General features: G+C 45.6%; 1 protein-coding gene across 1 annotated transcript in view; it reads left to right on the top strand.

The window, feature by feature from the left end:
• Window positions 1–25,270, top strand: part of palm3 (paralemmin 3) — a 65,403-nt gene that overhangs the window by 23,035 nt on the left and 17,098 nt on the right. Inside the window, exons 2-3 of the mRNA XM_028822628.2 lie at window positions 17,333–17,384; window positions 22,522–22,602. Of these exons, the coding sequence (XP_028678461.2) occupies window positions 17,340–17,384; window positions 22,522–22,602 (126 nt within the window). The 5' untranslated portion in view covers window positions 17,333–17,339. The remainder of the gene's footprint in view (window positions 1–17,332; window positions 17,385–22,521; window positions 22,603–25,270) is intronic.

Raw genomic sequence — 25,270 nt, forward strand, 5'->3', positions numbered from 1 at the left:
GAGGTGAAAAAAAACAACTGGAGGAAACTACACCCAGTTACCAAATAAAAAGTTGAAATGCCCGCTAACGTCCCGACTAGCAGCTGCTGAGAACTGCTGATGGGGTCAGCCTCCCTGCTCTATGCTCATCTCCACCAGCCACGGGAAACAAAAAAGAAGATTCTAGAAAACGGCCTTGTGAATGGAAACGCGGCCGAGCATTTGAATTGAAGACCCGCCTCCTCTCCTCCCTCATTGGTCAGGAGGCCAGCCCACTAACAGCTTATTCAATGGTTAACCCAGAAAGTGAGAGACGAGTGCAAGTGAAGTTTAAAAAGCAAAGGCATCAGCGAGAAGAGAATACGCCTCGGACTGCGCCTGTCTGAGAGGCTTCACCACCCCACTACCCCAATGTCCACGGCCTGGTCAGTCTACCCCCTCCCATCATCCCCTGTCTCTCTCTCTTTCACCACCTAAGAGCTGTGTGTGCCAAGAATGGCCGCCGTCACCACATGCAGATGGATGCCTCACATTGGTGATGGTAGAAGGGGCTCCACTGTAAGGCGCTTTGAGTAGGTCTGAAAAGCGCTATATAAATGTTATTAATTATTGTTATAAATCATGAAGCACAGAAACAAAAGTAATCACACAAAAAACGTTGCATTTCTCCAAAACTTGCATATAGTGGATTCGTACGGTGGAATTTAAAATATCATCACACATCAAGTGTAATGCTTTGGATGCTAGCAAGGAGTATTCTATGAAAATTAATTTAGAAATAAAAGTCTAAACTGGGAGGCCAAAGGGCTGGACAGGACAGCTGATATTTACTTCCAGTACTGAAAAAAATCCCAAATTGCTAATACCGTACTGTTTTAAAAATATTTTTTGGTACTTTTCCAGTAGCGTGTACACCTCTTGTGGGGTCATCTGAAGCAGGTACTACCACCCCGGGTGGATTGGGGGCGCTCACGCTAACCTTCGTACCTCCGCAACAACCAAGAAGACGCCCAGGGAGGGCCATTGACTCCGCCCCTTCCAATCTCCCGCCTTTACAACCTGCCGGTGCTGGAAGGAGGCGGTCAGTTCTGAACGGGCTGTCCTATAGAACGGTGTGGCGGGTCACATGATAAATGACGTCATTACAGGCAGACGGGTTTCTTTTGTGGTTTATAGCGGGGTGCATAACGACCCCACCTCCCCCTTTTTTTTTTGTTATTTTATGACTGGATTAAAACGGAGAAGACCGTTTTGGTGCCCCCAACATTTTCCCTTGGGAGCCTGCAGTACCTTATTCAGCCACACGGCGTACCGCGCCATCCTACAATTTATTTAAATTCATTACAAACTCCTGCAAAGTTTTCCAAAACGAAAAAAAAAAAGATAACAAAAGACGCCAATGAAGCGTCAAAGAGTTTTCTTTGTGTGCGTGTCATTTAATGTTTCCCTCATTATTTATTTATTTTTGCAGAAGTAGAAATTAGATATCTCAGGCCTGTCGTGAGAAATAAATGTTTGTATTCCGGGTGCTTCTGTTCTGAACGCCTAAACTAAATCAGCGGGAGGAGGCACGGCCCGCTGAGCTCCCGACTCGTCCCTTTGCCGTTTTTCTCCGGGGCCTGATTGCCGACGGGCACAAAGCCAGAACAGAGGTGCTGCCAGACTTAAGATCCCACTGCGCTGTGCCTGTCACTTACATTCTGACCACCCCCACCCGGCCCCCCACAACAAATGAAAACTTGTGCCCTTTAACACAATAATAAAAAAATGCGCGTGATGGCATCCCGCTCAAAAATAAAAAGCACTTCGAGTCCGAGGAGTCGTTTCACTTATATTAACCGTTTCATTCCCGTCACCTGCAGTTTGCTAATGTCGCCTGGGCGGGGGTCCTTAGAGTTAAGACCTGGCGCATGGGCTGCACTGCAATCAATAATTACAACTGTAATGTCCAGGGGGAGGCCGAGGGCTTTCTGATCCGAGCCTTCAAATGTCATTTAAGGTAAACGTGCCAATAGATTTTGAGCGGACCTCAATTATTACATCCATTTGTCCCCCCATGTCCATCAAGCAATGCTCGACACCCCAGAATGACAAAGCAAGAACAGGAGTTTAGTAATGTTTGCAACTTGCACACTCCATTATTCATTCCCCCGGACTGCTATGAGAATTGGAAACCGTCCCGGCCGGGTTGGACCCTCCATCCATACTGTCCTTCAGTTATGGGCCTCCTGGGGGGCAGGGGGTTGGTTGTCCTCCATCCCAGTCGGGATGCCAGTCTGTCCTTTATGGCACCCGCAAGGGTAAACTTAATTTTTAAATGTAGTGACCCCGGCTGAGTCCGTACTAATACAAGACAGAAACTGTCAAATGTATGACTGATGACCTTAAACACCACCCCAAATTCTGATTTATGAAAATATGAATTATGATGTAGGGAAATATTAATTCTGAAATAATTTATTAGATTTAGTTCCATCCCAAAAATATGAATTTTGAAATTTACCCCACCTCAAAATAATACATTATGAAATTTATTCCATTAGTCCAAATTATGAATTTTAATACTTATGCCCCCCTGTCCTGTAACGTCATTGTAAAAACTGCAGATTCAAATCTAATAATAGAAGCCAAGCAGTGGGCACCTTTGTGCACTTACTAAAATAATTTGAACGTTGGCCATCGTTCTTATCAAAATTTGCAAAGTTCGCAAGGAATGCAAATGTAACGGAATGTAATGTCATATTTTTATAAATCATATTTTCACACATGTTTCATAAATCATAATCTGGGGCAGAGTTTAAGGTCATCAATCATCCAGTTGACAGTTACTACTATGGTCAACTTTTTTTAGACTGACGATTTATGAATGTTTATTATCGTTTCTGTAACCTTAAGAGCTATAAAGGCAAAGTACAAAATAAAAAGCATGTAAATAACAAACATTCGTAACGTGTGTTTTACGTATGACACACACAACTTAATACAGTACCAGTGCTCGTTTGTTAACCCCAAGATGTCCCCATTTTCCTTTCATTTTCCCAGCAAAAAAAAAAAAAAGCCCACGTACCAAAGACCCCCAATGATTTATCAAAATAAAAGTCACGCAAACCCGGTAATTCGAGCTCTGCTGAAGCATCGTGCGTCCTTTACAGTAAGTAACTAGTACGCTGCACGAATCCCCGATGGGAAATTGTCGTTTCACGGGACCTTTGGAGGTCAGCCACCGTGGGGTAAATCTGCAATAAAATATCAATCGCTTTGTGTATGACAGACGTGAGATACACGGGAAGCTGTTGTGTCCCCTAAGCCTGGTTCCGTCCGCTACGTCACGCTCTGTGATCGCGATTTCTGAACTCTGTCACAACTTTATGGGACCACCGACGTACCGCATATGCGGACAGACGTTAGGCGGCCCATACCTGCATCATGCTGAGTGACATCAGCCAGGGGTCGGCTAGCGAGCGGCAATGGAAGGCTGCAGTTCACATTAACTGCACGTTTCGTTTTCCAGGGGCCAGTGGCGTCCAAACCACGGAAATGACACACGACATCAGACGGTACAGGAGTAGCTCGTGCAGGCGGCCATCCATCCCAGCGGCTGTTGAGTATCCTAATGGATAAAAATTCGGACGCGAGCGTCAGTAGGCTTTCCGTCCTCGGAACCAAGTGACCCGAACTGTTCGAGAACATTTCAGTAATTATTGACCACTCTGATGCTGATCTTTGTAATCATAAAACAGGTCATTAAGATAGCAATTGACGTGAAAAATTCCTAATTAAATTAGAGAATTCTGGTATTTGAGAGTTTCTCTTGTACAATTTGTCTCAAAAACTAATCAGCACATCGTCATCTCATAACAGGCTGAAGTTTCGAGTTTGGGACTTTTCCGTCCAGCCGTTTTAGCTCTCGGCCGTCCTCAAGAACCTGTGACAGACAGACAGACGGATGGACACACCCATCATGGAGATATCACGGGACCCAAAAACATCGAGCTCCCTCGAAAACCGCAGATAGAAATTTTTGACGAATCCAAAGCCCCCCCCCCCAGACGATGTGTTATGGTGGGGGAGGATACAAAGCAACGTGGTGATCTAGTTGGCGTCACAGCTGAAGGTCCTCAATAGAGGAGAGCAGGGCAATGCTGGGCGGCCGACATCTTTCATGAAACACTTTCTGGTTTTCTAAGACGCCGTGTGTTGTTTGCGGGGACACAAGTGAAGTTCAGAGCTGACGTTGCGCGTCTCCGCAGTTCATTGATGGATGGAGTTGCATTTCAATGACCTTAAATTCCCAGTTGTGTGAAAACAAGTGGATTATGGCATAATATTCTATTTTGTGGTTTAATTAGTCAAAACAAATATTTGTTTTTACACCGTTAATTAACCTCCCCCCCTCCCCTCACCTCTTACCTCGTGCACGTCTGAGCGGCCCACCCAGCAGGCACAGTCGGCCCCAGCCTGCCCGACCAGACTGGATGGTTTCTTTGAAGCTGAAGATCAAAATGAAATGCACGACCGGCAACTTTTGTGGAGTTGTTGCAGTTTTGAGTCACTCTTAAAACAATGAAAACATTCCGGAATGAAAGATTTAAGGGTCTTGGGTTTGGGGCAAAAGTGCTGGAACTCGGAGGGACATCAACACGAATCTGCTGTGCTGAGCCACTTTGACACGACTCGGCGTTCAGTTACACGGAGGACCGCTGGGGTCCGTCTGCTCGTCACCCGTCCGAAAATGAAGACGATTAAGTGGTTAGCGGATAAGCAGCAATAAAAATAAAGACCAAATCACCTCAAGTGTAGCCACAGTTGCCGCGCACGGTGAAGGTCCGGTTAGTCCTGAGGGTCACATAGAAAGCTGGTTTGTTTTTGTTGAAGTGGGCGGATGCGTTGATGGTGCCCTCTAGTGGTCAAGCTGTGGTGCACACCATTCATTCATTCATTTATTATCCAGCCCGCTATATCCTAACTACAGGGTCACGGGGGTGTGCTGGAGCCAATCCCAGCCAACACAGGGCGCAAGGCAGGGCGCCAGCCCACCGCAGTGGCGCACGCTAGTGGTGGGCATTTCAGTTAAATTGACCAAAATCGATTCTTTTGAACTGCCTGTCGAAGTGATTCATGTTTAGAAATGGAGGCGGGTGGATACATGAAAATTTAAGGGGGGTGGGCCCCCCTCTGATTGCATCATGAATATATGATTTAATAATTCATGCATTTTATAGATATATATACTGTGACGATTCAGCCTGGCCACAGACAGACACTGAGACACACAATGTCCCAAAAACACACACGTTCATTACTTCTTCCCTCTGCAGCACACACAATGCACTACTCAGACATAATAACTCGGTCCGTCCATCCATTGTCCAACCCGCTGAATCCGAACACAGGGTCACGGGGGTCTGCTGGAGCCAATCCCAGCCAACACAGGTCACAAGGCAGGAACCAATCCCGGGCAGGGTGCCAACCCACCACAGGACACACACACACACACCTACACACCAAGCACACACCAGGGCCAATTTAGAATCACCAATCCACCTAACCTGCATGTCTTTGGACTGTGGGAGGAAACCCACGCAGACACGGGGAGAACATGCAAACTCCACGCAGGGAGGACCCGGGAAGCGAACCCGGGTCTCCTAACTGTGAGGCAGCAGCGCTACCACTGTGCCATTGTCCCGCCCCAAAAACTCGGTCCGTTCTTCTTTATTTTCTTTCTTTTTGTCTTTTCTTCTGCCGCCTCCACTCCTCTCCCTCCCGACTCCGGCTCCTCGAATGGAGTGAGGTGGCTCCTTTTATATTGTACCCGGATGTGCACCACATGCTCATTGATGGTCCCCATGTGCCCCAACAGGGCTGAGCTTCCAAGTTCTGTTCCCATGGCCCCGACACCCACTAGGGTGGCTGCCCTCTAGTGCTCCTGGGAAGATACCGCTCCTCTCCGGGTCCTTCCATTCCCCAGGCGTCCCAGCCGGGCAAAGTGTCCCAGCCGTCCACCACAATACACATATACTCCCTGGCCCTCCAGTGTCAGCCATGCACTCCTGTAGAGGCCAAACCCAACCACCCGCCTTCGCCCTAGGGCACCAGCTTTGCCTCACCCTGTCTCCCTCTGTTTCTTTGTTATTTCCGTTTAACCTTTGTCTTTTCTTCCTCTCGTCAATTCCTTCCTTTTTCGTTTTTCCCTCTCGCACTCAGGCTCTCCTTTATACCTCCGTGGGCCCAGCATCTGCAAAAAGTCAATGAGTTATTAGAACTGACCTCACAGTCACGTTGGGGCGCAATCAGCCCCAGTCCCCCCATTAAAAATCGACAGCATTAATTTTAAAATCAGGCATCTCCACGAGCCCCGCTATACCACATGGTGGGACGCAGAACTTGGGGCAGCGCCATTGTGGAGTTAGTCAGGTAAACCCGTTTACATAAAGAATCCAGTGTGCCATACTTGTGCACCCCAAGCTCACCAGGTCCTTATAACAGCAGCGTATTGTGAGCCCCTGTGGAGCTGGAGCTGCTGTTGTGGTCCGATGCCATGTTGGGCTGTGGGAAAAATTCCTCGTCTCTAAGGTGAGCACCATTTCCAGGAGGCTGTTGAAACACCATATCTGTCGTGTGACATTTGAATATTCAAAACTGAATGCGTGTTCATAAAAGCGTCTTTGTTCGGGCCTTAAGCGCTGGAAATCGGAGGGTCCTATTGATTGCAGTTCGCTGCCTCTCATCTTCTGATTTGAAACAACGAGCGAAGATTGCTGGACTCTGTCAGCACAAACACAGAGCATCGCCTGTTCTTCTGTGCCTCTCAGGAGACGCCCCACTGCCTAGCGGGTTCAGCCGGGGAGCGACGCTCAGATCGGTCAAGCTGGCACCACTGGCATTATGGGCTCAAGGGGGGTCGGTGATTGGGGAGCTTCACTGATAACTGAAACGGTGAACTGAGCTCCGACTGGGACAGGGTGAAAGTGATAACCCAAAATGTGATATTCGGTGTTTCTCTAGGAGTTTTGAAAGCACTTTAAAAATGGAAGAAGATCGGCTCCTTAAAGACAAGTATTGGCACACATTTACCAAAACATGGCCCATTTTCTCACAGTATTACTATGAGATATTAACAAATGAAACAGGTTCTTGTTTCTTTTTAAAATTTAACAGTTTTACAAGCTGGCATGTCTCAAAGAAGCAGCTCTAATATCATGTTCTTTCCATCCGTGTAACGCCTGCCTAAGCTGGCATCTGCCAGTCAGTAAATATGGAACTCCCTCTCTCTTTGACCGTTTTATATAAAGAAAGACAAAGCTCTTTCTTGATTCTTTACCATGCAAATTACTGATCATAATACATGTGCAGATGTTTATAATACATATATTACTTTATGATTTACACACGCTGTGCTTCCCATCAAAGATGGGTTGAAATCTAATGAATCACTTTAGTATTAATGTTTGCAGTGCACCATTTATTGGAATGAATTTTGAAATGCATGTAGTAATTAAACGCATTGCATTTGTCATTCCAACAGATGGCACATCACAGACAATTGTAGTAATACAATGCATTATATTTATCATTCCAACAGATGGTGCATCACAAACATTTGTAGTAATAAGATTGATTGCATTTGTCATTCCAACAGATGGCACATCACAGACAATTGTAGTAATACAATGCATTATATTTATCATTCCAACAGATGGTGCATCACAAACATTTGTAGTAATAAGATTGATTGCATTTGTCATTCCAACAGATGGCACATCACAGACAATTGTAGTAATACAATGCATTATATTTATCATTCCAACAGATGGTGCATCACAAACATTTGTAGTAATAAGATTGATTGCATTTGTCATTCCAACAGATGGCACATCACAGACAATTGTAGTAATACAATGCATTATATTTATCACTCCAACAGATGGTACATCACAAACATTTGTAGTAATACAATGCATTACATTTGTCATTCCAACAGAAGATGCATCACAAACATTTGTAGTAATACAATGCATTGCATTTGTCATTCCAACACATGGATCATCACAAACATTTGTAGTAATGCATTACATTTGTCATTCCAACAGATGGCACATCACAGACAATTGTAGTAATACAATGCATTATATTTATCACTCCAACAGATGGTGCATCACAAACATTTGTAGTAATACAATGCATTACATTTGTCATTCCAACAGAAGGTGCATCACAAACATTTGTAGTAATACAATGCATTACATTTGTCATTCCAACAGATGGCACATCACAGACAATTGTAGTAACAAAATGTATCACATTTGTCATTACAAGTGATGGAGCATCACAAACATTTGTAGTAATACAATGCATTACATTTGTCATTCCAACAGAAGGTGCATCACAAATATTTGTAGTAATATCCATCCATCCATTTTCCAACCCGCTGAATCCGAACACAGGGTCACGGGGTTCTGCTGGAGCCAATCCCAGCCAACACAGGGCACAAGGCAGGAACCAATCCCGGGCAGGGTGCCAACCCACCGCAGGATACACACAAACACACCCACACACCAAGCACACAATATAATGAATTATATTTGTCATTCCAACAGATGGCACATCACAGACAATTATAGTAATACAATGCATTATATTTCTCATTCCATCTGATGGTGTATCACAAACATCTGTAGTACTAATATGATGCATTGCATTTATCATTCCAACAGATGATGCACCACAAGCATTTGTAGTAATACAATGCATTACATTTGTCATTCCAACAGGAGATGCATCACAAACATTTGTAGCACTAAAATGCACTGCACATCTCATTCCATCAGATGGTGCATCACAAACATTTGTAGTAATAGAATGCATTGCATTTGCCATTCCAACATATGGCTCATGGCAAACATTTATTCTAATGAAATTCATTACATTTCTTATTCCAACAGATGGCGGATCACAAACATTTGTAGTAATACAATGCATTGTATTTCTCATTCCAACAGATGGTGCATCGCATTTATTGTAATAAAATACATTGAATTTCTCATTCCCAGTATTGCTACAAATGTTTGCGATGCTCCATCTGAGATCTGAAAACTGGTTGAAAATTTGAGTATTGACCCTACACTATTCTAAGCACACAATAACTTTCAGTTTTTTTATGCCCCTAATGCACCATAGGCAATCCTGAGACAAGACTAGAACGACCCCAATATGGGGCACCAGTCCAATGCAGGGCCCATTCATGTGCACCCCAGAGGAGCCCAATGCAGAGTTACCAATTAACATGCAGAAAGAAATCTCATGCAGGCACAGGGAGGACATGCCAACCTGGCACAGACTGGATCCATTAGGCGGCTGTGCCAACAAATCACTGCACCTGGCAAAATCCCACTTGGCTTCATTTTATGTTTTTCCGGAGTCATTGCAGGGGCTCCCACCCACATTCATTAAACACTGAGGCAAACGCAGAGTTTGCAGTCGACCAAATCTGCAAATCTTTGAGCATCGAGGGGCTGAGTGTGAGACCTGAAGTCAGCTCGCTCGATGCACGAAGCATTGGTGTTGTCCTCACAGGTATATTAAATGAAGATGTAAGTGCCGTATCACCTAACGCACACACACACATCTTTACTGAACCTCAAATGTTGAATTCGCTTTGAGCTTTGTAATGAATATTACATTTATTACAATGGCTAATACTGGCTACCGTTTCCTTGACTACTGCGCGGAATCTTTTTGCCGCAGAGATCAAACTCTTCACAAAGGATGGGCAGGCAGCGCTGCCAACAGCTATGAGGTGCGTCAGCAGTGCCAGGATCTCATTGCCATTTCTCGTGCTCCCACGGGCTCATTTGCTCCCTCTGGCAGTGGGAACCCAGCGACGTCAGCTCACCAGAGGTTATCTGGCTGAAGGAGCCCCGCCAAATTACTTCCCCTCTCAGAGGTGAAACGGCTTTACCTTTCCTCCCTAGAGGCAAACGTTAATGTCGAGAGCTGCAAACTGCATATTAGTTCAGTTTCTGCAAAATAAATACGGTTCATCTTTAATGCGATTGTTTGGTTAGGTTCTTCACACTTTACAATTTTATTTACCCGACATTCTCATACAAACTCCAAATTCAAAAATTCACAAACTTGTAGGCTGTGAGATCTGAGTGACTCTCTAGGTCTGGAGGTTTGAGCGGATTGCCTCGTGAATTACAATATAAACTTTTAACCACTAGGGGGCTATATTGCCTATGCATCTTAGTAAAAGGACAAGTGTCTGTGTGTCCGTCCAGTCGCTATGTCTCTGTCATTCCATCACAAACATTTGTAGTAATAAAATGTATTACATTTGTCATTCCAACAGATGGCACAACTCAAACATTTGTGCTAGTAAGATGCATTGCGTTTGTCATTCCAACAGATGGCACACATCTTAAACATTATCACTACTATTACAAATCCCATCCCAAATGGCATTTAGCATTTTGTTGCTACAAAGGTTTGTGATGCACCGTCTGTTGGAATGATAAATGCAATGCAATTTACTGCTACATGTGTTACAAAATACATTCTAATAGATGGTACACTGCAAATGTTAACACTAATGATAACAAGCAATAAAGACAACAGTACTAGCAGATGTCCTGTACATCGATAGAAGATCAGAAAACAGGGGGCAGCACAGACTTCAAAGTCTGGACAGCCTAGGGGTAGATGCTTTTGCAGAAGCTAGCAGAACTGTATCATTACCCCATGGATGGGTCTGTGTGATGTTTGTATGTTTTTTCTGTATTCGAATGACTCTTCATCCACTTTCTAAATCTACCTTAATAAAAGACTCGTATCTGTGTGTTTGTCTGGTTGCTGTGTATCTGTTATATGCCATTTGGTATGGGATTTGTAAGAGCATTGTTAATGCTTATAGTGTGCCACCTGTTAGAATGAAAAAGCAATGAATTTTATTACTACATGTACTACAAAAGATATTCTAACAGATGGTGCACTGCAAATGCTAGCGTGGGTGTCTTTACAAAATACAGTAAAAAAAAAAAAAATAATAATAATAGCATTAAAGGAATACTTCTGCCAGATGCATTTTTTACTGTTGTTTACCCTATGTTGTTTGTAGTGATGCTCAAGAAAAATGTTAATTTTGTGTTTTCAAGGAGAACGGATATAACATAACTACTGACACAATGGGATTTAGAGGTGCCCGGGGCTAACAAACAGCAAACAATATCAAAATGTCCATTAAAAAAAATCAAAATCAGTCATGTCACATAATCCACCTGCCAGTTATCTAGTCATATGTAGTTCCACGATGTCCAAAATGTGTGCATTATTTTACTAAAGTATTGTTATACTAGCTGTGTTACCCACTTAATACAGGTTAAGATCTAAATAATCAACGCAGACCTCAGCGTTAACATTTGCAACGCACCATCTACAGGAATGCGTGTTGTAATCCATCCATTCATTATCCAACCCACTATATCCTAACTACAGGGTCACGGGGGTCTGCTGGAGCCAATCCCAGACAACACAGGGCACAAGGCAGGAAACAAACCCTGGGCAGGGCGTCAGCCCACCACAGGGCACACACACACACACACACACACCAAGCACACACTAGGGACAATTTAGAATCACCAATGCACCTGACCTGCATGTCTTTGGACTTTGGGAGGAAACCCACGCAGACACGGGGAAAACATGCAAACTCCATGCAGGGAGGACCCAGGAGGTGAACCCAGGGCTCCTAACTGCGAGACAGCAGTTCTACCCACTGCACCACCGTGCCGCCCTGTGTTTTGTAATGCATGTAGTAATACTATGCATTGCAGTTGTCACTCCAACAGGTGGCGCATCACAAACCGCTGCAGTAATAATTAACAATCATTACTACAAACTATTTTTGATGCAGCAACCGTTGGAATGTCAAATTCAATGCAGGTGTCTCTGTTATATGTTCTTTGGTATGGGATTTGTAAAAGCAGGGTTAATGTTTCTGAGGCACCATCTGTTGGAATAACAAAGGCAATGCATGTGTCTAAACTTATATGCCATTTGGTACAGGTTTTGCAAAACCAGTGTTGTGGTGGAATTTGTGCATTTTGTGAATGTGAAGGAGCTACATAGATAGACAAATAAGAAAGTCACCTGCTCTCACTCTCTCTCTCTCTATATATATATATATATATATACTGTATATATACATGCATAGATCTATTATATGGTTTCTTTCCAATTAATCAATTTAATAGATAGGTAGACAGATAAATAGGAAAGGCACTATATACCTATCACCTTTTCTATCTATCAATCTAATATATAGTGCCTTTCCAATTAATCTAAAGGAAAGGTAGATGAATAGGTAGATAAAAAGATAGATAGAGGGCAGATCTACATAGACAGAGGGCATTCTGGGTGTGTTGTGCCTTAGGGTCCTTTCATTCGATTTTTTTGGCCCACTTTTGAAACAATCCACACACCTAAAGCAAAAGTGGAAATTGCTGTGCAGCATTAATGACATTATTAAAAGTCCTCTCTGTTAAGGAGCTCCATTCATTAAGTCGCCTAGGGGCCTGTGGGGGGGTCTTAAGCTGGGCTTGGGTAGACAGCACTAGCACTGCAATTCACCTCAAGCCATACAGAAATATTATAACCAACCACACCCCAAACAGTGTGACTTGGCCCAGTTCCAGTAGTGGCCATGTCACATTACGTGACTTTTGCATTGATTTTCAGTCGCAGCCTTTATTTAGTTAATCTTAGTGAGTTGTGGCAGTCAGCGGCTCAGATGAAGCAGGTCAGCTAAAGTGACAGCTCCAGTGAGTCTTCAGTTGCAGGGGCGGGGCTTTGAGGGCTGACAGCCAATGAGTGCTCATCACTAAGTACAATGAGTGCAACACAGTGATGAGGAATGCGCAACATGGAGGCTTTGGGCCTGACAAACGCAAGAGAAGATTGTCAGTCTGATGTTTCCATTCTGTTGTGGTGCGTAAAACACAAGACAAGTGAAAGGGCGGCGATTGTATGTCAGGCAGCATGCTATTGGCTGTCGCAGAAAGTGGCGGGTGCGAGTGCACCGGACAGTCGGCACTCGGTTGGTAAGGTTGACCAGCCTGGCAATTTTCAGTCATTTAAACTGAAATGTTCCAGCGCCATGATCAGCAACTCTGCAAGTCGGCAAATCTGACATACCCCCTGACTAGAAGTCACCTAATGTGACAATCAGCTTAATACTTTGGAGGGTGACCACCGTCCTGTAAAATCCTCATAAAAAGAGTTGGGGTAGCTGTGTTTAAATTCACCGTGCAATTGTTGTTGTACTGATGAGCCTCAGTTGAAGGACACCATTGAGCTTTTAAGGCCTAAGAGCAGAGGAGGCGGGGCCAGGGGCGGAGTCACAGTTTTTCACAGGTTGTGAGAACAGCAAAACCAACCAACCAGATCGCACCCCATAAAAAGACCCATTCCAGTCGTGCTGCTGACAGTCCTTGGAAAGCAGGCTCTTGTGAGGACCACCCATTTCCCCAGGTGATGGTTTTACTGGTTTTAATCCATCTTCCTAAGTTCCAGATCAGTGACCCACAACCGTTGTGTTGTTCCATATGCCGATCATCCTGCCCGCCTCGGCTTTTCACTCCCTGACTGGAAGTGTTGGAATTCAGCAGTGCAGGGGAAGCAGTTGCAGGAAGCCAAGGTCAAGAAGTGCGCTGGGAGAGAGAAGTTCACTTGAAAGCCCCATAAATTTTCTCATTTTTTTTGCAATTTCATGCACACACACATAAAAAAAATCTTAATTTTAGAGCCAGCGCTGAAGCAAAGACAATGAAAATGATTTAAAACTCGGTAAGGCAGCCAGCTATTTAGGTCATGGCAGCCCGCCTTTTCAGCTCTGGAGCGACAGCAGGCTGGCACAGTTCCTTTTCTCATCTCATTTTACCTCCAAATCTCAAAACTTGAACAAATGGCCTCTTTTTATTGCTTTGGCAGGGTGGAGCAGGAAGGCAGAGCGCCACCCGCAGGCCACCTTTGGTCAGGTTCACGTTACTAAGAGAGTCCTGCGATGGACTGGCACCCCATCTTGGGTTGGCTTTCTCATGGGCAATGCCAGGTCCTAACCCTAACTCTACCCCTAACCCTAATTTCGATATCTAGAACAGAATGGAGCTCTTGTAGTCAATGGTGGGCATCGTTATGAGGTGGGCTTGTGTGCCGATTTCCTTGACGTTTTTGTTACGTTTTTCTGTTTTTTGATTTTTTTTACATACCCGTTTTTGGGAACTTTGCAGATGTTATGCCAACTGCTGGGGTAGGCACAGCTGAAGGGATGGATGTGACCAGGAGAAGAGAACGCTAGCCCTTATGATTGTTCATTTTATTTACACGCGTGGTAAAAAATAGACATCAGGCAGAGAAAGGTTCGGGGATGGCCACCCTGGAAACTGAAAATTCAGAAAATAAAGCAAACGCGTCTTTACGAAACTAACTAACAGGAAGAGCCTGGGCTCTAAATATGGAGGACTAGAGGAAGAGGTGGAGTCAGGAAGGCCGGAACAGGAACTGACGTGGCAGGCAGATGGATTCTGGGTAACGGAAGTGACGTCATCAGTGGGCAGACCGTTGGTGATGTCACTGAGGGGCGTGGTCTTCGGCTGGTCTGCAGAGGATCAAGAGGAGTAAGGATCAGGTGACAGCGCCAACCCCTGGGCAGGCTGCAACATAACACTATTTGAGCCAGTAAACCGTCTCCCATGACACACAATATTCGGACCCTCTTCTTGTAATGCGTTTTTTAATTTTTTTTTATTCTTGTTTCGTTTTTTGCTGGAGTGTTGTTTTCAGGTAGTTATGAATGTTTGCCTCTTGGTGCTGTGTTGTGATGCCAGTATGTGCCACCTTTCCGGGTTGGTATTTCTTGGTTATTATTTAGTTTTGTCAAAATGCCTGCCACCATAAATCGGCATGTCACGTGATCCATTCTGGGTGAGGTTTCAAAATAAAAGGCTCAAAATGATGGCACCCAGGGTAAAACAAGACGGTTAACACTTTAGTAGCTACCATAAAACAGAATCCAGTGCCAGAAACCAGCATCCCAGCTGGAATGGACATCCGCTCCCTTACTTGGCCAGTATAACGGATGGTCAGGAATGGAGGTGTGACGTTTCCCCCACCCAGCCAGGAGGTGGGCATGAAGGGGCACCGCAGCCGCTGTTTCACTGGGACTGGCATCACAGCAGCAATGGATGAATGGAAGAATTGGGTGGAGAAGCATCCTGACCGGGACAGGTAGCAGGCCATTTCCTGGTCGGGGGGGGGCCAGAAGAAATGTGGGGCAGTGGGATACGGCATACACTGGGTGACAAGATGGCAGTTGTGCTCCCATAGGGTTGCCCTGTTGGGTTCCATGGAGGCCAGCAGAAGGAGATATTGGAAGATGAATAGCCTGGAAGTGCCACCTAAAGACAATGGCTTAGGCAAAGAGGGGACTCTCGGGTCACGTTTAAAAAACAGAGGGCCCTCCACTCTGCCCGGGGTGTTGGAGATGGCACAGAAGGACAAGACTCACCTGGGAGGAGTGGAGGAGAAAGAAAACGAAACAAAACAAAATCAAAGGGTTGGGCTGTGCCCTGCTGAGGAGCCTGTCTGGGGCATTCATATGAAACTAAAATAAATGGGGACGGTCTTCATGTAGATGTGTCTCTGGGGTTTGGGACTCAGTGACGTCCCCTAGTGGCCACTTTGTAAATGTAATGCAAGTTCCAGAATTGGCTCTAATTAGCAGACCAATGCTTCCAGGTCATTCCTGACCAGTTTTTTTTTTCCAGCCTCCTTAAAGGACCGGGTGCACATATATTGGTCTGGACCACAGCTGAGGCCTCATGGAGCCCCTGAGTGATCTGGGGACCACCACTGGCCACCTTTAATACACCATCTTTGACCTCCTTTCAGGGCAATGGTTCAGTCCAACTCCTGGTCAGCCCAGCAAGCGCCCACCGCCCCCATTCCCACAGTGACCCAAAGCAACTCCTGGACAGGAGGATTGAGCTCTGGAAGTGCACCTCAGCACCCTGATGTCCTTATTTTTCCCCAATTAAATGTCACTTTGTTGTCATTTCAAGTTGTATGTCTTGTAGGGATTATGTTGGCTTTATAAAAAAAGAATTGAATTGAAAACAAAGTAGGACGGTGATATACGCTGAACCCTCTGGGCGACACCAAAGTGGGGTTACACCGTCAAAATATGTCAGGTGAGGCCTTCACAGATCTCTTTAGCCTCTCATGCAGCGTCGATTAGTTTGAGTACACCGTAGAACACATGAACTGCGGAGAGTGCGTCCTAACATTGTCAAATGGTGGCACATCGAGAAGGGGTCCAGCTGCAGATCTCCAAAGGTGTGCGATTCAGGAGCTCCGCTGAATGGCCAATCAGATTAAATGTTTATGTCACATGATTTTCCCAGCAAAGACTCCAAGCAGCCTCTGGGAGCACTACATGAGACGCCCACAACTACGAGACACGCCCACTAATATGAGATACGCCCACTACCACTACTGTGCAACACGCCCACTCCAATGAGACACGCCCACTACTGCTATGAGACACGGCCACTACCACAATGAGGCGCGCCCACTACTACTACTATGAGTCACGCCCACGACTATGAAACACGCCCACTACTACTACTATGAGTGTCACGCCCACGACTATGAGACACTCCCATTATCACTACTGGGAGATACGCCCACTCCTATGAGACACACCCACCACTGCTATGAGACATGCCCACTACTACTACTATGAGTCACGCCCACGACTATGAAACACGCCCGCTACTACTACTATGAGTTATGCCCATGACTATGAGACACACCCACTAATATGAGACACGCCCACTAGCACTATGGACTACTCCCACAGCTATGAGACATGCCCACTCCTACTACTATAAGTCACACCCCTGGCTGAGACACGCCCAATAATATGAGACACTCCCACTACTATTATCAGACACGCCCACTAGCACTATGCGACACGCCCACTCGACTGTCGTCATTAGACTCCTGAGTCAGATGACCCTGACCCTAACCGCAGCGCCAGTGCCAGTGTGTGTCGCGTCACATGAACAGCTCACCCGAGGTGTCTTATTTGATTGATCTGTGGCGGTCTGCAGCTGGACTCTTGTAGGTGGCGTATGTGAAGGCCTGGTGTGACCCCCGACTCTCTTTGCTTTGCAAGACCTCTGCAGTCACCTTGTGCCCCCCCCCACCCCCCACCCCAATTCTTCTTAATGATGGTGGGGCCATGTTGTTGTTTCTGCCCTTTACTAACTGTTCTGAATTTCTTTCTTTATTACAGTGTGGCGATGGAAGAGACAGAGTTGTACAAGCAGAGGCTGTTAGCCATTGCCGTGAGTACCCACTTTTGAATTTTTAATTTTGAAATCATCTCTGCTGGAGAATTAGACCCAGACTGGTCCGACATCATGCATTGCAGTGGCTTATTGTGTGAAAGCCGCGGGCACAGAGAACGGCACTGGCAGAGGGGTCTCGGCCCCTCAGAGCGTTTGTCTCAGTGGGCTCATCCTTGTGTTTCGTATGCAATTCTCTGCATGTTTTTGCAGCCTTCTTTTACTTTTATTCTCTTCCTTTTAGCGGGTCTTGTACTTTTTTGCAGCAAAGCTCAAATGGTAGATGTACGTCCGACTTTGTGCTCATTGCGCCACCTGTTCTCCACTTAAGTCCCGGTCCCCATGATGGCTGCTGCATCTTCTTTGTCGCCGCCATCCTCTGCTTTTAGTTGGATTTTGAATTTTTCATTTCCCAGTTTCAATGCTTTACTGTCAATCCTAAAATGGCACGACAGACATTTCAAACATAGTGTGGCCTGCAGGGGGCACACCAGCTCCCCCCAAACCCGACACAGACAAACACAAGGCACAAGTCCAGCAACGTGAATGGCCTTTAACCAGCTGTGGGAAACACTTTCCAGTCGTTTCCCACCAATGCACTGCACAATAAAGCACTCAGCACTTTGTCTTTTCTTTTCCTCTTCCTCTTCCTCTGTCTTTGTCCTCCACCTCCCAACTCGGGCAACCAGACCTCCTGTTAAGTAATCTGGTGTCCCGAAGGCTGGAGCCCCTCAAATTAGGACACCCCAGCCCCTGCAGCATCCCCTGGCGGCACCCAACAGAATTGAGTCACAGAACTCCAATTCCCATGATGCCCTGTGGTGAACCGTGGTGCTGCTACAACTCAGGAGGGCTGCCATCTAGCACTCCGGGGGGAGATGATGCCCTGGGCACACTCTCTGCCCTGGTCCTTCCATCTCCTGGGGGTCCCTTACAGTAGCAAGCATCTGTCTATGTTTTGTATTTTAATAATAATAATTCATGTTATTTATATAGTGCCTTTTCCATGCTCTGGGTTTTTAATGATTTCCATTATCACATTCAGTCTGCTTAGACTCATGCAGTGGACACAAAACGACACCCTGGACTGCAGATGAGGCCTCACCAGTGTGTTATAAAACTTCAGCAGGACCTCCTGGGACTTGAACTCTGCACGTCAAGGCGCTATATAACTTGACCTTCTGCCAGCCTTCTTAATGCCCTCTGAACACTGCCTGGCAGTTGATAGCATCGAGTCCACTGCGACTCCTTGATCCATCTCTTAAGGTGGACTTTTGCTTTTCAGACCCCCATTTGTGTTCAGAGCTCACACTTTACATTCACTGACTGGGAGTTTCATCAGTCCAAGCCCATCAGCTGTCCAAGTCCCTCTGATGATTCAACAGATTCTCGATTATCACCCAGCTTGGCATCATCTGCGGACTTAGCCAGCCTGTTATTTATATTCCTATCCAAATCCTTCATCCATCCATTATCCAACCTGCTATATCCTAATTACAGAGCCAATCCCAGCCAAGACAGGGTGCAAGGCAGGAAACAAACCCCAGGCAGGGCGCCAGCCCACCGCAGAGCGCGCACACACACACACACACACACACACACACCAAGCACAATTTAGGATCGCCAATGCACCTAACCTGCATGTCTTTGGAGTGTGGGAGGAAACCGGAGCACCTGGGGGAGAACATACAAACTCCACACAGGGAGGACCCGGGAAGCGAACCCAGGTCTCCTAACTGAGAGGCAGCAGTGCTACCCTCTGTGCCACCGTGCCACCCCAAATCCTTCATATATTCATTAAATAATATAATAGGCAGGCAATGTGACGTAGTGGTTAAGGCTTTGGACTTCGGACCCCAATACCACTACTGACGCTGTGTGACCCTGAACAAGTCACTTCACCTGCCTGTGCCCCACAGAAACTGCGCCAGTTGTATCTCATGTGTTGTAAGCTGCCTTGGGTGAAGTCGTCAGTTAAATAATGAGAATCGCAGTGGCCCCCCCCCCTCCCCAGCACTGCCCCCTGCTGGACACCACTCTTAACGTCAACCCAGTTCTGAGAAGGACCCTCGTGTCATCACCCTGTGCCTCCTCTATAGCAGAACATGCAGGAGATGCGCAGTCCATACAATTAAACACAACATACGAGGCTAAATCAAAAGAGTAAAGACAAGTTGAAAATCACACAGCAACCACAACGGATACAAACTGAACTGATGCAATGTAACACGTTTGCAAAGGCTTATGGGTAGTTTGATGTGTCAGCACTCGGCCGTTAGTCTAGTTGAAGGGGCGGGGCTAGCAAAGCCAGACGTGGAGATGATGTCACAAGTCTTCCGGGGTGTTCTGCTGCATACTAAAGGAAACAGGGCTGGTGACGACGTCACGCCTAAAACCTCAGGCACGGACCCCCGAGAGACACAAAGGGTCCGAATACTCGTATGAATGACAGAATTTGGCTTTAAATTAAATATATATATATATATATTTGTCATGATGAGTTGTTGAATTTAGACTGATGGGGGCGGCAGGGGAACAATTCTGCCCCCCCCCTCTACACACCACAACCTGATCTCCCCCATTCTCTTAGTTTGATGCCCACCTTGTCATGTGGCACCTTATCAAATGCTTTCTGAAATTTAAGGTAAATAATATCATAAGCTCCACTTTGGTTGTATCTTCTTGTCACCTCTTCATAGAATTCCAGCATGTCAAGCTAAACATGACCCCCCCCCCCCACACACCTCCACCCGGTCTGAGCCCACCGACACTCAGTCTTCTCCCTTATTCCATCCCTCCATTAAGTTACCTGGACCCCTCTAAGAAGTCGCACAAAGCACGTTGTCTCTCTGAGGGATGCCCAGTCCCACCAAGCGGCCCGTCCATCAGGAGGACGCCAGCTGCTGAGCACAAAGCCACCGTGGACCCCCCTCCCTTTCCCTTGGCTTTTAAATAATTGAGTGCCTGGCCGGTGCTCGTCTTTTCAGCGGGGAAAGCGGACACCGGGCTTCTGTTTAGATTCTTTAATTATTAGTAGGACGGGGCCTGGCATCGTATAAAGGAGTGCCGAGCGGGTGGCGGTGGCTGGGGTGGCCGTAAAGCTCAGATACAACAAAGCCGCTTCTGGAATCCAGGACCTCGGTTTTTTTAGGCTGATTGCATTTTGGGATGAGAAATGATGGAAAGTGCTTAATTACAGAAGGAGAAAAATATAAAGAGAGAGAGAGAGAGAGAACATCTCCTGAGGTTACAGAGCAAGGAGCTGCTTGGAAATTAAAGTCGTCAGCTTTGGCACCTGGAGAGCCCCCGTCACTCAGCGCTCAGGACTTTGGGTATGGAATGCAGGATGTGCCTCGTCTCGTATGCTCTCCTCAAAGTATTTGTATTAGGTGTGTTAGGCGAGCGAGTGTGGCATGGCGGTGCAGTGGCTAGCGCTGCCGCTGCTGCTGCGGCTTCACAGATTTGGTATTGGGGGGGTGAAGTCCTGCTGCCTTGGGGGACTTTGCACGTCCTGCTTCTGTCCAAGTGGGTTTGCCTCCAGGTACTTGAGCTTTTGGGATGTGTGGGCCAGTTTAAGATGACCAGTTACCCAGTGTGTGTGTGTGTGTGTGTGTGTGTGTGTGCGAGTGGGCTCTGCGATGGAATTGTGTCCTGTTCAGGGTGGGCTTCAGTGCCATCAAGATATTTTATGGGCCCCTGCAACCCTGAATTCGATTATGAATGTACGTGTGTGAAAATGATACCATCTTGAAAAATTAGGTGCCATAAAATCCCACCTGTGACCCTGAACTGGTTTAGGCAGGTTAGATAACAGATGGATGGATGGATGGACAATCCTGTGCCTAAATGTAAACAGGATGGGTAGGAAGTGACTTGGCACCGAGGACGGTGTCCAGCTGAGAGCTTTCTGAGTCTGTTATGACCTCTTCACGTGGACATTAGAGAAAAATGTGCCAGCAGAATAAAAAGAGCGGAAAAACACTGGAGGCGGGGTCCGAGAGCAATGCTGGGCCTTTATGAGGTGGGACGTGTGAGACGGGTGTTCATATTTCTCATTAGGTCATTAACAATTCAAACACTCGGACCATGGCATGTGTGTGCATATCTGTCATATAGTGTCTAACACTAGCTGCCTATTACATAGTGCCTTGTCTATCTGTTGTATAGTTCTTTATGTATTATATCATGCCTTACACTAGCTGTTTATTATATAGTACCTTATTTATTTATTATATAGTGCTTTACACTAGCTGTCCATTATATAGTGCCTTGTCTATCTATTGTATAGTTCTTTATCTATCTGTTATATCATGCCTTACACTAGCTGTTTATTATATAGTGCCTTACACTAGCTGTGTATTATATAGTGCTTTATTTATTTATTTATTATATAGTGCCTTACACTAGCTGTGTATTATATAGTGCCTTATTTATTTATTTATTATATAGTGCCTTACACTAGCTGTGTATTATATAGTGCTTTATTTATTTATTATATAGTGCCTTACACTAGCTGTGTATTATATAGTGCCTTATTTATTTATTATATAGTGCCTTACACTAGCTGTGTATTATATAGTGCCTTATTTATTTATTTATTATATAGTGCCTTACACTAGCTGTGTATTATATAGTGCCTTATTTATTTATTATATAGTGCCTTACACTAGCTGTGTATTATATAGTGCCTTATTTATTTATTATATAGTGCCTTACACTAGCCGTCCATTATTTAGTGCCTTGTCTATCTACCGTATAGCGCCCTTACTCAGTCAGTGTAACTTTGGTGGTTTTATTTTTACCAATCAGGTACACGTGAGATGAACAGATTGAGGAGTTTCTCTTCCTTTTTCCGTTTCTCATGAATGAGGCTCAGACTCGCCCGGGTGTCCTCAGAGCAGGATGGCCATAATCCAGCAATCCTACAATTTAGCTCTAGTGGGCTTCTGCCAGCAGGGAGGACAAGGAGGAGGAGGAGGCTTTCCTAATGAAGGGTGACCTTACACAGCAGATAATTAGCAGCGTTGCACCCTTTTAAAAATGAATGACGGCTCGACTTATTGAGCTTCTCTGCGCTGAAGTGACTCGGTTGTTTCTTTTTCTTTTTTCTTTCTTTTTTTTTTTGGATTCTCTTAAGGAAAAACGGCGAATTCAGGAAGAGCAGGACCAGGCACGAAGGCAAATGGAGGAGGAAAGGCTGCGTGTGCAACAGATGAAGGTTGGTGCAGCTTCATTGTTTCATTCCTACAGTGTCTTGTCACGTCCTCTTTGATGTTTTGTTCTTTTATTTTATTTTGTATCATCTCTGAAACACGGTGGAATGCAGCACCACATGACTTTTCCTACAGGGACAGTATTGGGATGTGCAACCAGTTTAAAAATCCTCGAATGTGATGTGAGCCCCTGTTACTGCTTGTCTGTGTGTCGGGGGTACGGTAGGGTGTGGGGGGGGGGGGGGGTACCCTCTGAAACCACTCACTCGTTTCAAAAGAAGCTTGGCCCGTTTATTTATGTTGCCTGTTGATTTGGAGCAAAATCACACTGCATTGGATTGTATTTTCCATTCCAACAGATGGCACACTGCGAACATTAGCCTGCTGTTGAGAATCTTACACCAAATGTAGCAACAGACAAACAGATGCTATACGTTAATAAGGGAAAATTGTATTTGGTGGTAAAAGAATACTAGACTTACTACTGACCAGCATGGCAATATCTGGCACTTTGCTGTCCTTTATGGCTCAGGGGGTTGCATTTCTGCCCGTCGCTCCCAGAGTCCCCCATTTTGAATTTCTGCCTATGTGGACTTTGTGTATTTTCTGGTGTCGTTGTGAGTTTTTTTTTGCATTTTCCAGTTTCCTCTGACATTCACAGCACTCTTATGGGCAAAGCAGATCCATAAATTGGATGATTTAAGAGGTCAAGTCAACTTCATTGTGTGCTCAGTACAAGAACATTTGACAGTTTATTCAAACACAAACACAAGCAGCAGAACGTGCAGGATGTGTGCAGTCCAAACAATTAAACACAACATACGAGGCTAAATCAAAAGAGTAAAGACAGGCTGGAAATCACACAGCAACCACAACGGATACAAACTGAACTGAATCAATGTAACACGTTTGCAAAGGCTTATGGGTAGTTTGCTGTGTCAGCCGTTAGTCTAGTTGAAGGGGCGGGGCTAGCAAAGCCAGACGTGGAGATGATGTCACAAGTCTTCCGGGGTGTTCTGCTGCATACTAAAGGAAACAGGGCTGGTGACGACATCACGCCTAAAACCTCAGGCACGGACCCCCAAGAGACACAAAGGGTCCGAATACTCGTATGAATGACAGAATTTGGCTTTAAATTACAATACAACACTTTTGCAATGGCTTATGGGTAGTTTGAAGTGCTGCTGTTAGTCTAGTTGAAGGGGCGGGGCTAGCAAAGCCAGAAGCGGAGATGGTGTCACAAGTCTTCCGGGGTGTTCTGCTGCATGCTAAAGGAAACGGAAACGGGGCTGGTGATGGCGTCACATCTCAAACCTTCCCTGTGTCTTCAGACCCAGATGCCGTGCGATGCAAAGGGTCCGAATACTCGTATGAATGACAGGTTTTGGTTTTTCATTTTAAGAAAAAATAGTTTTCGTCATGATGAATTATTGAGAGTAGACTGATGGGGGAAGAAATGGCAAATGTATCCATTAAAAAATTAAATCTCGACGAGAGTTTGAAGGATTGGGTGATTCCCAATATAACTGATACAAAATCTTCTTGATACGTCTCAATGGACAGGAGTTCAAGACAAGACTGACTCAGGATGGCGGTGGAGTCGGTTATGAGGGGGGCAGAGTCAGAAGAGTCAGACCCTGGAATTGATATCTGACCCTGACGTTCTTTTTACGCATTGAATCTCCAGGCAGAAAAAGAGAAGCGGCATTAGTCAACAGCGCCACCCCTCGACTCGGGGAGGAATTACCAACTGACAGCTCCTGAAGTTGTCTCTGCAGCACGTGTGTGTGTCAATACATATACGGCATTTACACATCTGGGCAAAGTCCGACCACATATACTGTACATCCGTGGTACCAGAAGGTCAGACAGAGTTCAGAATTCCGGATCGGAGAAACGGGGCGTAGCGAACGCAACACGTCTAGCTCGTGTCTCTTGCATACAAAGCTGCCAGTACTCTATTGTACTTTCCATTGTTATTTTAATGTAAATGTTCCTAACTTAGAAATAAAAAGTTTACCATGTAACAGTTTATACTTTGACTTGTAGGCCGCAGCACTCAATCCCACGTATGGCGCGTCTCTGAGGCATTGCAGCGTTATCTCTCTGTATGTAGTCAAAGCAGGTGCCCTGTTGTATTCCATATTCAGTCATATGAACAAGTTTGGGAGCCCCTCTGAATTCTTTGGATTTTTGTTTCTCATTGGCTGAACCTCCTTTTAATATCTGACTTGCCTTATGGACACAGTAGGATTTCAGCAGTGACATTAAGTTTATTGGATTAACAGAAAATATGCAATATATTGTACATCATAACAAAATTAGACAGGTAGATAAATGTGGGCCCCCACTCCAAAGGAAAGGAAAAGACGTCAACGAACCTGACCTCCGACCCCATTCTGGTTGGACCGCCCTCCCCCCCGACCACGACCACCAATCAGAATGTCCCGTCACAGATGCGCCCCGATGACGACGTCTCACACCAAACGCTGCCTCCTGTTTCCCGAAGTTGGCCAGTGCCGTCGTCTTCGTTTCCACGGCAGTCAGCCTCTCTTCCCCTTCGTTGAGCATCGATATCAGACGTATCTCGACGCGTTAAATCTCGTATTTTTTTTATTAAAGCTTATCCAGTTTTAGGGTTGTGAGCTGCTGATGCCAGTCCTGGCAGCACTA

This window comes from Erpetoichthys calabaricus, chromosome 17 (assembly GCF_900747795.2).
Source record: "Erpetoichthys calabaricus chromosome 17, fErpCal1.3, whole genome shotgun sequence".
Taxonomy (NCBI): domain Eukaryota; kingdom Metazoa; phylum Chordata; class Cladistia; order Polypteriformes; family Polypteridae; genus Erpetoichthys; species Erpetoichthys calabaricus.